This window comes from Onthophagus taurus, chromosome 11 (assembly GCF_036711975.1).
Source record: "Onthophagus taurus isolate NC chromosome 11, IU_Otau_3.0, whole genome shotgun sequence".
In the NCBI taxonomy this organism is placed as follows: Eukaryota; Metazoa; Arthropoda; class Insecta; order Coleoptera; family Scarabaeidae; genus Onthophagus; species Onthophagus taurus.
Window position 1 is genome coordinate 34422021 of NC_091976.1, and position 14138 is coordinate 34436158.

The 14138-nt window shown below is 36.9% G+C and overlaps 2 protein-coding genes across 2 annotated transcripts in view; one reads left to right on the plus strand and one right to left on the minus strand.

Annotated features, from left to right (window-relative positions):
- LOC111416569 (leucine-rich repeat-containing protein 24-like) overlaps positions 1-14138 on the plus strand; it is a 64104-nt gene that overhangs the window by 25914 nt on the left and 24052 nt on the right. The window lies entirely within an intron of this gene.
- LOC139432153 (histone-lysine N-methyltransferase SETMAR-like) lies at positions 12107-13168 on the minus strand. Its single transcript, XM_071200520.1, has one exon. It carries the CDS (start codon positions 13166-13168, stop codon positions 12107-12109), a length of 1062 nt encoding a protein of 353 aa, XP_071056621.1.

The window sequence follows — 14138 nt, forward strand, 5'->3', positions numbered from 1 at the left end:
GACGGGGGAAGATAGGGGTGGATAGATATAGGGAAGCCAGGAGAGAATACAGAGAGTTATGCAGTAGAAAGAAAACAGAATTGAGGGAGAAGGAGGCGGCAGAGATTAGGGTGATAACAAGGGAAGGGGAGGTCTGGAGGTATCTGAAAAAAGGAAAGAAGGGTAGGGAGACGATAACCAGCGAAATACACATGACAGAATGGAAGAGTTACTTTATGGGATTATTGGGAGGGGTTGAAACGAGGCTAACGGGGTTGGGAGGATATGAGGGAGATGGGGGAGAGGAGATAGCAGAAGAGGAGATGGAGGCGGTGCTTAGGAGATTGAAGAAGGGAAAGGCGCCAGGTGAAGATGGGATACATAACGAAGCATGGTTGGAAGCATCAAGGGTGGTGCGAGTGAAGTTGTTGGAGGGGATGAATATCGTATGGAGAGGGGGTGGGATTCCGGAGGGATGGAAAGTGGGGGTAATTTGCCCAGTATATAAAAAGGGTAATAAGGGAAGTGTAGAGAGCTACAGGGGAATTAACCTACTAGACTCGGCATACAAGGTATACACGAAGATACTGCTGGGAAGATTGGAGGATGAGATGGAGTTGGGGGGAATTTTGCTGGGTGGGCAGGCAGGCTTTCGGAAGGGAAGGGGAGCAATCGACAACGTGTATGTGTTGAAGCATTTGGCAGATAGAGAGCTGGACAAGAAGGGAGGGAAATTGTACGCCCTGTTTATAGATTTGAAGGCGGCTTTTGATAAGGTGGATAGGGGAAAGTTGTGGGAGGAGATGGGGAGGAGGGGGATAACGGAACACCTAATTGCTAGAGTGAAGGAAATATACATGGAGACGATGGCTAAGATAAAAGTGGGAGATAAGCTGAGCGACGTGTTCTGGACGACGAAGGGACTGAAGCAGGGATGTCCGCTGAGCCCAAGTCTGTTTGCACTGTATACGGCGGACCTGGAGGAAAGATTGGGGAAGCGGCAGATGGGAGGATTGGTGGTGGGAGGTAGAAAGGTGCATATGTTAGCATACGCGGATGACATCGTGGTCATGGCGAGAGAAGCGGTGGAGATGAAGGAGATGATAAAGACATTGGAAAGATATTTTAGGGGGAAGGGGCTGGAAGTGAATGTGGGGAAGACAAGGATGATAAAGTTTTGTAAGGGTGGGAGAAAAAGAACAGAAAACTGGAGATGGGAGGGAAAGGAGATCGAGGAGGTTAGGGAGTATACTTACTTGGGGTATGTGTTTAGGGAGGATAACAGGGAGGGGTCGCATGTGATAGCTATGGCAAAAAAGGCGAATAAGATGATGGGACAAGTATGGGGTTGGGGGAAGAGAGTCTTTGGAAGGAATGTGGCAGCGAGGAAGATTATGTTTGAAGGTCTGGTTAGCAGTGTGATGATGTATGGGGCAGAGGTATGGGGATGGAGGGAGCAGGGACCGCTGGAGGACGTGCAGGCTAGATATTGGAGATGGGTGCTTGGGGTGGCGAGAGAAACACCGGGGTATATAGTGAGGGAAGAGGTAAAGGTGGATAAGGTCAGGGTGGAGGCGGGCAGGAGGGCAGTGAAATATGAAGAGAGAATAGAAGGGAGGCCAAGCTGCGGGATCCTGGGGGAGTGTTGGAGGGAAATTAGAGAGGGAAAGGTCAGATATGGGAAAGGACACAGAGACAACTATTATAGACGAGCGGGCTACTCGGTAACGGAGATAAATAGTAGACGCAGGGTGGGTAGGGAGATGTGGAGGGAGTTGAGAGACAGGGACCGAGATGTGCAGAGTCAGGAAAGAAGGACACAAATAAAAGAGGGAAGGTATAACGAAAGATACAGGGACATAATTACGGAGGGGCTGCCTAGATACTTGTTATTGGAAAGAGATGAGGAAGGGAAAAAGTTGGTGGCTAGGTTCCGTTGTGGAAACGAGGAGAGAGCCAACAAATACTGGATGGCCGATGAGGAGAGGTGGTGTAGGCTGTGCAGGGAGGAATGGGAAACGTTAGAACACATGCTGAATGGGTGCAGTGAGTTGAGGGAGGAGGAGATGAACCGAAGGCAGATCTTAGGAGAGGGGGGAGAGGGGAAACGATGGATGAGAATGGTGATGGGGGTGAGGAGACAAAGGGATGGGTGAGGGGATGATTGGGCCGAGGAGCCGAGGGCGTGGAAATGGAGGAAGAGGGTAGAGAGTGAAAGTAATATTTGAATAATGTAAAGAATTGTAAACAATTACTGTATACAATAAACTCGTAATAATAAATGCAACACGTCTGAATATTTCTAGTTGTAGGTCTAGTGTTAGTTCTACTTTTCGTTCAATAAAAATATGCGCTAGTTTTGCACTAGCACTATCACTAGAATTAACACAAGATCTAGAACTAGAATCATTCGAGTTTCGCCGTCTTGAGAGACGTGCGGTTAAACACGAATATTTCCAGATCTAGGTTTAGTGTTAGTACCAGTTTTAGTTGTTATTCAGTGTTAGATCGTGGTATATTTATTTTATATTTATATTTATTGAACGAAAAGTAGAACTAACACTAGACCTAGAACCAGAAACATTCGAGTTTAATCGTGCAAATTCCCGGTATATGTAATTAAATCTTAAACTTTCCCCTTTACGAAAATATAATCTCCGCATTAATTTAGTAAATTTAAAAACGATTTTTAAGAAAAATTGCCCGGTTATAATAATGACAATAAGGATTTTTACGGGGTCATAAATAATCCAATTTTGAAACATCCGCCCGATAAATTGCAAACATCGCGTAGGAAGCCGCGTCAAGCTCGAGGTAATGCGTCATAAATTACCTCTTCCTCGTGGCGTCTTCGTGTCTTGAAGACTACTTGAGCTGAAGCGTCCGCTTCATGCGTTCCTTGTCATCAATCGATCTTACACCGCTCTGAACACACCTTTATATCGATATAAATAAGAATATTTTTTGATAAAACGTTGAATTAAATACGGTGTTTTTAAGATAAACAAGAGTAACTTTCATTCGAGATAAACAAAGTTACCCCGCGGGTCTTCAGAGACATCAAAGAACAAACTCCATAGTTTGTCGTCAACCTTACCGCGTTTCGAGTTGATTACCTTTCCTTTGTAGAAGAAAAGTTTTACAACCGTTTAACATCATTACCCAAAATAGAAAGTAGAATTTATAAGTCATCAATTTTAATCGTATTTCTTGTGTCTATTAACAAAATTAACATTTCGATAAGAGGGATTTGCAATTCGTAATCGATTTTGCAACGTCGGATTCCGCGAAAAGGGCCGCCGGGTAATTGATAGCTTCGCGGTAATTGCCGACCGGACAGTTTTGACAAGTTGTCCTGGAAAAACGAGCTAACGCAATTTCCCGTCCGAACGACGTGGATGAGTCGATCCACGAAACTGGAACGAATCCGTTATCGAAAAGTTTATTGAAGCGATTCCCATTGATTACGTGTCATATGGGCCCGAACAAAAAAAAAATTAAAAATATGTTGGATGGTGAAAAATTCTCGTCCACTTATTCCATGCATTCGCATAGTTTATAACTCGTATTTAGTTTTCGTCGTCTTGAATAGAAAGAAGCGTCCGGAGACGTGAACTGGATGGACACGTCTGTTGGCAATAAATCATGAGATAGAGCCGCTCACTTTAAATTTGCTTGCTTGATTTACATCGGTACTTTTCCGGCGGACGCGGAAAAACCGCGCGAAGTTTCCTTCGGGGCGATTTCTCAAGCTACCACTGCCGTTCCCTACGCGTATTTCATACCCGTCAAAAATACCCTGGATATCTCGCGGGTTTTTCCGAAGTTTTCCCCGCTCTACCACGAGCTCCGTGTATTTACCTCGGGCGACGTTTTATCCTCCTCGTTCCGCGTTTTCCCTCGTTGGATGCCAAAACAATGGAGTTCGATATAATAGGCCAGCGTGTTTTCCCGGAAAGTTTTCCGATCCGGTGTGCTTCACATGTCACGAGCTTTTCCGGTATTGTTACCAAAGTGTGACTTTCCTTCGTATAATAACTCCGTATGAAAAGTATTGAACTTTTGACATATGTATTTCGTTTTGCAATGCATCGTCAAGTGCCTATATAAGTATTTGCCGAGGAAGTTTAAATTTGTAAAACATAATTGGCAAACTCAATATATATAAATCAATCATTTGATAAAGCACATTTTGCAATATGACGTTTAATTTTTCAAACACAATTTGTTGAAACCTATTGATTTTTTGTCGTTTTATGTATTCATGGTTTGCCTACAATTAAATTTTTTCTGCTGATTCTAAACCGATGCCTCTCTTTAACTCATTTTTACCCGATGATTTCAAATATGAAAACAATTTTTCCAAATCACGTTTTACTCTTTAGGATTTTTTTAGCATTATTCGCTTGAAAACTTTTGAGTATACAATTAAATTAAACAAATTTTGCACTTAAAGGTGAAATGTGTTTATTATCACTCTACCGGTTTCGCTCCTTTCGGAGCATCTTCAGGAGTTCCTAAAGTTATTAATTTTACAACACTTTCTATTATTATATAATTTTACATTTTAACTTACGTCAATTTTTTGAACAACTAAACATATATGTGATATTTTATTGAATTAATTCACTATTAAAATGTTAATCTCTAAACATGTGCTATCATACATCACTTTTTATTATATTTTAGGTTATGTTGAAACTGTCAATGGTATATTTTCTATTTTAATGTTGGTAATCTGTCAAATGTGATTGTCGTGTATTGAATTTAAACTTTCTTGTTTTGAATAGGTTGATTTTCAACAGGTACAATATAATGGTACAGAGAGAGCAGCTATTTTTAGAGTTCGGGAGGTTTTCGTGGAGGTGTGTATGGTTGTTTGAGATAGGTATATAGTGGTCTTCTTGTAGGTATAATTTGTTCGTTTAGGCATGTTACATCAGGGCAGTTGTTGAGGAATTTATTAATTTCATAGTTTTCCATTATTTCTAAATAGTAACTTTTATTGATATGATGAAGGATTCTGGAATTTTTATCTTCGTTAAATTCATGTTTTGAGTTAAATGTTAAATGATTTCCGAAGTTGGAGTTATTTTTGTGTTTATGTTCTCTTATTCTTTTTCTAAGGCTTCTGCCTGTTTCTCCAATGTACGCTGCTTTACAATTGTCGCACTCTAGTATGTACACACCATTGTCGTCCAGTTTATTTATTTTGTCCTTATTGTTTATAAGCATTCTTTCTAATGTTTTATTTGGTTTGAAATTATGATTTATATTATATTGTTTTAAACTCTGTTTTATTTTATTGGATATGTTGCCTTGGAATGTTATAGCTCTATAATAAATACTTTGATCTTCATTGTGTTGATTCTTTAGAGTGGTACAATTAATCATTTTTTGTTTTTTCTATTGTTTGTTTATAATATTATTTATTATGTAAGTTGGGAAGTTATTATTTTTCGCAACTTGGTAGATTGTATTTATTTCGGTGTTCATTTTTGAATTGTATGCTCTATGTATGTGTGATCTAAAAGCAGCTAGTACTGCATCTGTCTGTGTTGGTTTTCTGTATGTGTTAAATATAAAACCGTTATCCTGTGTTCTTTTTATGTTTATGTCTAGGTAGTTTATTTCGTTATTTTTCTCTTGTTCTATCTAAAATCTAAATAAATTCTAAAATCTAAGTAAATTGTATCTTCCTGTGTATTGAGTTAATATATTTATGAATCTTGTTTATAGTGTTGTTGTCTTTAGTATTAACAATGACTAGTATGTCATCTACATACCTTTTCCAAAATTTTATGTTTTCAACATATGGATTATTATCTTTATTAGTTATAAGTTTAGTTTCCATCTCATTTAGAAATATGTCAGAGATCAAACTGCTCAAAGGAGACCTCATTGGTAAACCCTCTTCGTATGAATATATATTATTATTGAATTTGCAGAAATTTTGTTGTAAACTGATCTCGAATAGGTTGAAAATGTTATTACGATCATTTAGGTCTGTTATGTTATGTGATAGAATGTCTTTAATAATGTTCAATGTTTATCTGGTGGGGATGTTGGTATACAGGTTGACGATGTCGAAGGATAGAATAGTAAAATCTATTATACGAGTATACGTCAGATAGTAGATGGTTTTAGACTTCTAAAACGTCTTGCCTAATTCTTTCTTGCGCGATTTATATCCATTTTGTGATTATTCTTTTGATATCGCCAATTCAGGTGGTCTTCTTCTACTTCTCTTATGCAGTGTCAGCCTCTACTCGTACAATTTCTTTGTCCATGGGACCACGTGCCCTACTTAATTCCATTTGCGTTTTTCAATTCGAGCAATTACATCAGTAACTTCAGTCCTTCCATACTTCTTCCTCCCCAATCGAGTTTTTTACCTTGTCGAACTCCTCTCTCGCTTGGACACGAACCGTGCTTTCATGTGCTGATATTTGGAGCCAATTTTTAGAGCATCACCATGTCTGCTAAGACTTATCAGAAAGAAAGATGACAGTGATACCTTAATGGTGTACACGAAGAATTATTTAATAATCCTGACAGAAATCAAAAAATCAATACAAGAAACGCAGGAATGATCCAACGAAGGCAATAATTTCGTACTTTCCTCTACAACCGGAAAGTCAATTCATTAGAAGATGTCTTTAGTTTCGAAACGTGGAGAGTTAGATTTTCTATAAAATTAATTCTAATTTTTTAGTATCTTTTTTTAGAATGTCAACTTTATAATTTACCTTATACACGATCTATTTTAAGTAAATTAATTTAGGTAACGCCTCCGTTAGTTCTAAGACTTGTTTAGAAACTAATTTACAAGCGCCTCTAACACATGAGGTAGCAATTAAATTTTCAAAACTTGCCGTTAGCGTTAATCGGGCAATTACCTATAATCGGATTGTCGCTGAAAGCTTGTGTCGGTTTTCACGCAGGTGACGTTGTCCAAAGTGTATTTCTGATTCTACAAACTACAACGAGTATAACCCGGTAGCCGGGAATAGAAACTTTTCGTTCGGAAAAGAAAAAATGCAAGCCACACCTTGTACGCGGGTCGACTTTTCGTAAATTTATTCAGGAAAAAGCAAAAATATTCTGAATTGAATTTAAGGGACACCGGTAGCCGGCCGCATATGGCGCTAACATCGCACCGGGCAACTACTACAGAAGTAGGAGAAGCTCCGAAATTTCTTCGCATATATATTCAGATGTTTGTTGGTGGAGCTAAAATATCTGTTTTCTTTTGTCCGAACCGCTTGGCGTTGTTTGCTTGCGGACTCTGTGCAAATCGATAAAGTCTTATGCCATATTTCTGTCCCTTCTAAAAGAAGGATAGACATAACTTCCTCTTCTTTTCTCTTTTGCGCAGCATAAAAAAAAGATTTTTTTTACTGTTTCTGTTTCCGGCATTCATTAGAAGAGCAAACCTTAATGCCATCAGATTCTTTTTCCGATATGATCGCCCGTTAACATAAACACAACGAAAATACTCCTGAATCCCAAACAAATAAACTTTCTCCTTCTGCTTCGGCGCTTGCAAATTATCAAAGCGCTGATCTCAATTCTCCTGGGGCCATGTCATTTCCCGTAATCTCGGTAACCGCTCCACCCCCTTTTTACGCGCCGTTTTGTCTCTAGGGGTCGGTAAAACGCGCGCGAGAGAGAATCTTTCCCGTTTTATCAAACGTTGAGCTCCAACTTTTTTTTTTCTTTTCGTCCGTCGTGTTCATCTGAAACACAGAATCGTGTCCTTTTTTTTTTTTCGAGGGCCCCGATTAAAGAAATACTCTCGAATTTTTTGCGTTGTCGCACGGGGGTAATTAAATTATTCATTTTCCTTATTTTTGGGGACCTCGAAAAGAATTTTAATATAGGGGTAGAAACCTTTTTCTTTTCTTTAGCAGTGCGTGTTTGCTCGAATTGGATTTTTATTGAAAAAAATTTTGTTGTATCATTGAATTGAGAATAATTGATACGATCCCAATTTCGAATGTGGTATGTTCGCGATTTCACGTTAATCTTATAAAGGAAACCGATTAAACGTTGATGTAATTAGTGCGAGCGATTAAAATTATAGGGCTGTTTCGACCGGGGGTTGGTTCGATGTTTGTCGGTCGCAGTACAGTGGGGGTGGTTTGCGCTGCGTTTGCGTGACGTCCGATTTAAACGACGTGGACGTTCCGTTTAATGCCGCTAAACGCAAACATCGACGTTGCACCTACCGCTAACTACCGGAGAATTTGCATGGAAACCGAACGGCGAAGCGAGGTAATTTCAGTTCAAAGTTAAACGCCATCATTATTTTATCATCTCCCTTTTTAAGCGGACCTTCTCCTAACTTCATCTCTCGAAACCGACGTTCGCAATAAATCAATGCGGAAGTTGATGGTATCCGTGGAACCTTTTGCTCGAAAAACTTTTTCTCCCTTCATTCTGGCTTTTCGTACCCGGTTCATTAATACCACAAAACGAGGTCAAGTCGGTGTCACATCGTTTATTTCTCTCTCGAAAAGTGACAGTTTATCTGCATCAAATTATTATGACAAAAACTTTTTTTATTACATTTCATTATACCGGGAATTTCATATAACTCGCAATATATGAATGCAGTAACCATCTTTACCCGAATTTTCTTAGTTCTAGGTCTAGTGTAGTTCTGGTTTTACACTAACACTGTTACTATGTAGAACTAACACTATACCTAGAACTAAAATCATTTGAGTTTAGCCGCACGTCTCTAAAGATGGCTAAACCCGAATGATTCTAGTTCCAGGTTTACTGTTTGTACGAAATTTTTAAGATTCGATGAAATGATCTTCAAATATTAAATGCTGTAGTAATTCAGGCTGATACGAGTATCTGATAGTACGTTTTTACCTGTGAGTTGAGAATCGATATTGTTCATGAAATTATCGATAAAACTTCTTACAAAGACTACTATTCGTGCAAAAAGTCAAGGCCCCTCACTTTACAGATCGATATCTTCGCCACCGCTCGATAAAAAAAATTGCGACAAAGTTTACTGTAATCACTGAACATTTCTACGTAACATATGATAATTTGAAAGTTTTCGGATTCACGGTTTTCTTTTTATCGCGAGTTAAATGAAGAAAGTACCTGATTTTTGAGAGTGTCAGCAACTTTGTCAAATTTTGCGATTTTTTTTCACGAAAACTATCGTACGAAAAAATTTGAATTTTGAACAGGTGGTAGCCTGATGTGTTCTTAATGAGTGGCATATTTTATTTTCGCGGGAAAATCGCGGTTTTGTAAGACGCCGTTATATCGAAAACGGCTGGGTGGATTTCCTCGCGGATTTGATCAAAATATATCAAATAATGTCGGTTATCGGATTCCGTTATTAGTTTTTCAAAATTAGAGCTCCCTAATTTTTGAAGAGCGATTTAATGGAATTGCAAATTAAAGAGAAACAGAAATAAGCTCTGCGGGGTGCCGGGGCTTCTGTCCAATCGGAACAGATGGTGCGTCCCAGACAGGACGTCGCGCCTTATTTCTTTATGTAGGTAAGATAAAAGCGCGACGTACTGTCTGGGACATACCATCTGTTCCGATTGGACGGAACCCTCCTCTCCCCGCAGAATTTACTTCTGTTTCTCTTTAATTTATAATTCCATTAAATCGCTCTTAAAAAATTAGGAAGCCCTAATTTTGAAAAACTAATAACGGAATCCGACAACCGACATTATTTGACAAATTTTGGTAAAAACCGCGTTTTAATCCGCCAGGTCGTTTTCGAAATAACCGCATCCTACTAAACCACGATTTTCCGCGAAACTATATGGAATATCGAAAAAATAGAATATGCCCCACATTAAGAACCCATCGGTTTACCATCAGTTCAAATTTGAAATTTTTTCATCAAATAGTTTTGGAGAAAAAAATCGCAAAGTAGATAAAGTTGCTGGCATTCAAACGAAAAACCGCGGACCCGAAAATTTTCAAATTAACATGTAATACGCAGAAATGTTCACTGATTGCAATAAACCTTACCGCAATTTTTTCCATCGAGTGGTTACGAAGATATCGATCACTAAAGTGAGGGGCCTTGACTTTTTGCACGGATAGTAGTTAATGCGATCTTTCACTTAATCAATAATAATCTATGCCGTAATATCTCTGGAAAGTAATAAAATTTCCATATCCACTCCAAAATCTTATCTTTAAAATTCACCGATAATGATAAAGACTTATTTAAAACCATGTTGTTCCTGAAATTGAAGAAATTAACCAACAAATCCCTGAATAAGAACTTTAATTCATCGATATATTTCACCAATTTTTCACCAAATAAATTTGCTTTAAAATGTTCTTTATTTCATGATGATATCTCAATTCATTCTTGAGATACGATGTACATTCTAATTGATTTTGCAATCTGACCAGCATCATAATCTTTGACACCTTATGCATTGCTGGTTAGTTCAAGAATTTTTTTTATAAATTGTGATATAAAAAAATTAGTTTATATAATAATATAAAGCCGATAATTCAAATCGATCAGTATGAAAATGTTGTGGTTTGCCAAACAACACACGCAAACGTTTTGTGCGGTATTATAATGATAATTGCAAAGTTTTATGTACTCAAACGGTAACGGGAATAGACATTTCGAATCGCGATAAATACCCTCGCATCGTTTACAATAATGTAGGTATTCAATGGTCTCGTTCAATAGATAGCAGCGAGCTCCATTGTTCGAGGATAATATTTGCAAAACGCCATAAAACAGTATTAAATATACTTTATCGGTTTTTAGGTGGATATAATGCGTATATTCAATACATGACGGTATTTATTGGACGGTTAAAAATAAAATTAATACTATTTCCCAAGTTACGTTTATCAAAAATTTTACTATGTCATTTAATAAATTTTACAAAAACACCGCATTCCAATAAATGTAACAAAATTGATATTTTGTTATTAATTCATTTTTTCAACTTTTATATATATACATAAAGTCGAAATCGATATCCAATTAGGGGAACAATCGATAGTAATTATCGCTTGCAAGTGCACGGTTTAAATCTCCAATTAATTCCAAATTAATTGCTTAATTAATTTAAAACGGACGGAGACGTCTTAAATAACGTCTTAAACGATTAATAGACAAGGTGTTCCAAAAAATTCCAAAATAACAGACACTCGACAAACAAATTAATGACGACTAAATCAAATTAACATTTTTATTAAGTTTTTATATAAAAAAGTCATTTTATCTTAATTAGGGTTAAATTCCCCTAAATTTGTTGTTTGCGTGTGTAATTATGCAAATAATTGTTGATTCGAACACTAAAAGCATGCAAGATTTCTTTATGGGTTTCTATATTCTATACAGGGTGAGTCAATAGTGCGGGGACGGAAGATAGTGGCTATACTATTGAAAATAAAAGAAATGTTTTTATGCCATCATATATTACCATCAAAGCTGTATCGATTAAAATTATTTTCAGCTATACAGGGTGTTTCACTATTCCAGGACCATACTCAACTTCATTTTTTTAAATGGAACGCTATGTATTTTTTTACATATTCTGATTTGCTGTCTTAAATGCTACGACTGCATATCTTGTTTTTAAATTTTGAATGCAAGGTTGCCAAGTTATTATTTTTTTTGTGAAAAAGTTTGAAAATTCAGGTGGTCACTTAAAATTCGTTATCTGCATTAATATTGAATATTGAAGATTGCAATTTGGGGTGTCGATAAACAAAGCTTGGGTCTTTCGAACACTGTTCATACTATTGGATATCATTGTACAGGGTGTTTAGCAAAAGCGATTAATTTATGCAATGTTTGGAGAACCATAACTTTGTTATTTTAAATGGAACACCCCGTATTTTTCTAAGGTTTCGGATAGCCTTATTAATTCTCTTTTATTTTTGTTAAGCATATGATATATCTAATACGTGTACTTTTTGAGAAAATTAGACTGTTTTAAAAATGTCAGTATAAACGTGATTTATTTACAAAATGTAGGCTATGGAACAACATTTTTGAACATATAAGTAAGTTTATGTCGAAAAAGATATAGGTGCAATACACAATATTAAAAAAAATACAATGAAGAATTAAGCAACAACCATTAACAAAACAAAATTAAAGTAAATGTTCAATATAGCCTCCTTGTTGTTGAACACAAGTTTCAATTCGTCTAAGAAATGAAACATTAACGTTCTGCAACATGTTTACGTTTATTGTTTCAAACGCATCGCGAATACGATTCATCATATTTGCTTTCGTCGTTGGTGGTTCTTCATATACCAAGCTTTTTACATATCCCCACAAAAAAAAATCTAATTTTGTCAAATCCGGAGAACGTGGTGGCCATCTAACAGGACCTCCTCTGCCTACCCACCGATCAACAAAAATTCTGTCTAAATGTCTTCTAACTATCCTACTATAGTGAGGTGGCGCACCGTCGTGCTGAAACCACATTCTTTGCCGAACGTTTAGTGGAACATCTCCTAAAAGTGCTGGCAGGTGATTTTCCAAAAAATTCCAATAAGATTCTCCGTTAACGTTTCCCTCGAAAAAATACGGCCCGATCAAACAAGATCCTACTATCCCTGCCCAGACATTTACAGACCATCGATGTTGGTGGTCTACTGGTCGTATAAAATGAGGATTGATAGTATCATAATAATGAAAGTTATGGCGGTTAACGTAGCCATTTTTGTGAAACGTTGCCTCATCGCTGAATAATAGATAATCAAAAAAATTATACTCTTGTTGAACTTTTTCTAATGCCCATTCCGAAAATTCTAGCCTTTTCTGGAAATCAGTTGCATCAAGTTCTTGTACTAATTGAATATGGTATGGATGAAATTTATATTTTCGTAAGATTCTTGAAACAGACGTTTGGCTGACGTTAAGCTCATTGCTTATTTTGCGTGTACTAGTGTGCGGGTTTTCAACTACCTTTAATAATACAGAAAGTTCGTTCTCTTCCCGAGTGGTTCGTTTCTCGCGATCTTTTTTTTCGTATTTGACGTGTCCTGTTCTTTCAAACCTTTCTTGAAGGTTTTCAAATGCTTCAACCCTAGGATGCCTACGCTCTGGAAATTGTTGAGCGTAAAGTCTAGAGGCAAGAAATGGATTTCGCTCTCCCGCACCCAAGAAATATACCATATCAATAAGTTCTTCTTGACTAAAATTCATTTTAATCAAACAACAGATTTTGGAAACACGTTATGAACAAACAAAGAGAAATCAAAACTTAATTGTTTGACACTTCGTATTGCTATAAAAATCTTTTCAAAGCCTACTTTTTTTTAATAAATCACGTTTATGCCGACATTTTTAAAGCAGTCTAATTTTCTCAAAAAGTACACGTATTAGAGATACCATATGCTTAACAAAAATGAAAGATAATTAATAAGGCTATCCGAAACCTTAGAAAAATACGGGGTGTTCCATTTAAAATAACAAAGTTATGGTTCTCCAAACATTGCATAAATTAATCGCTTTTGCTAAACACCCTGTACAATGATATCCAATAGTATGAACAGTGTTCGAAAGACCCAAGCTTTGTTTATCGACACCCCAAATTGCAATCTTCAATATTCAATATTAATGCAGATAACGAATTTTAAGTGACCACCTGAATTTTCAAACTTTTTCACAAAAAAAATAATAACTTGGCAACCTTGCATTCAAAATTTAAAAACAAGATATGCAGTCGTAGCATTTAAGACAGCAAATCAGAATATGTAAAAAAATACATAGCGTTCCATTTAAAAAAATGAAGTTGAGTATGGTCCTGGAATAGTGAAACACCCTGTATAGCTGAAAATAATTTTAATCGATACAGCTTTGATGGTAATATATGATGGCATAAAAACATTTCTTTTATTTTCAATAGTATAGCCACTATCTTCCGTCCCCGCACTATTGACTCACCCTGTATATATACAGGGTGACATAGAAAAAAGTACATTGCATAGTGCCACACAATAGAGGACACTAAAATAAGAAAAAAAGTTCCTATGAACATGGGTCCGCAAGGCCTACGGTTAAAAGATACGGGGTGTTGAATTTTATTTTTTTTGGGTTTTTTTTTTTGAATATCTTTAGCCAGAGACGCAAAAAATGGATAAAATGTGGTATACAGGGGTTTTTTATCATGCTA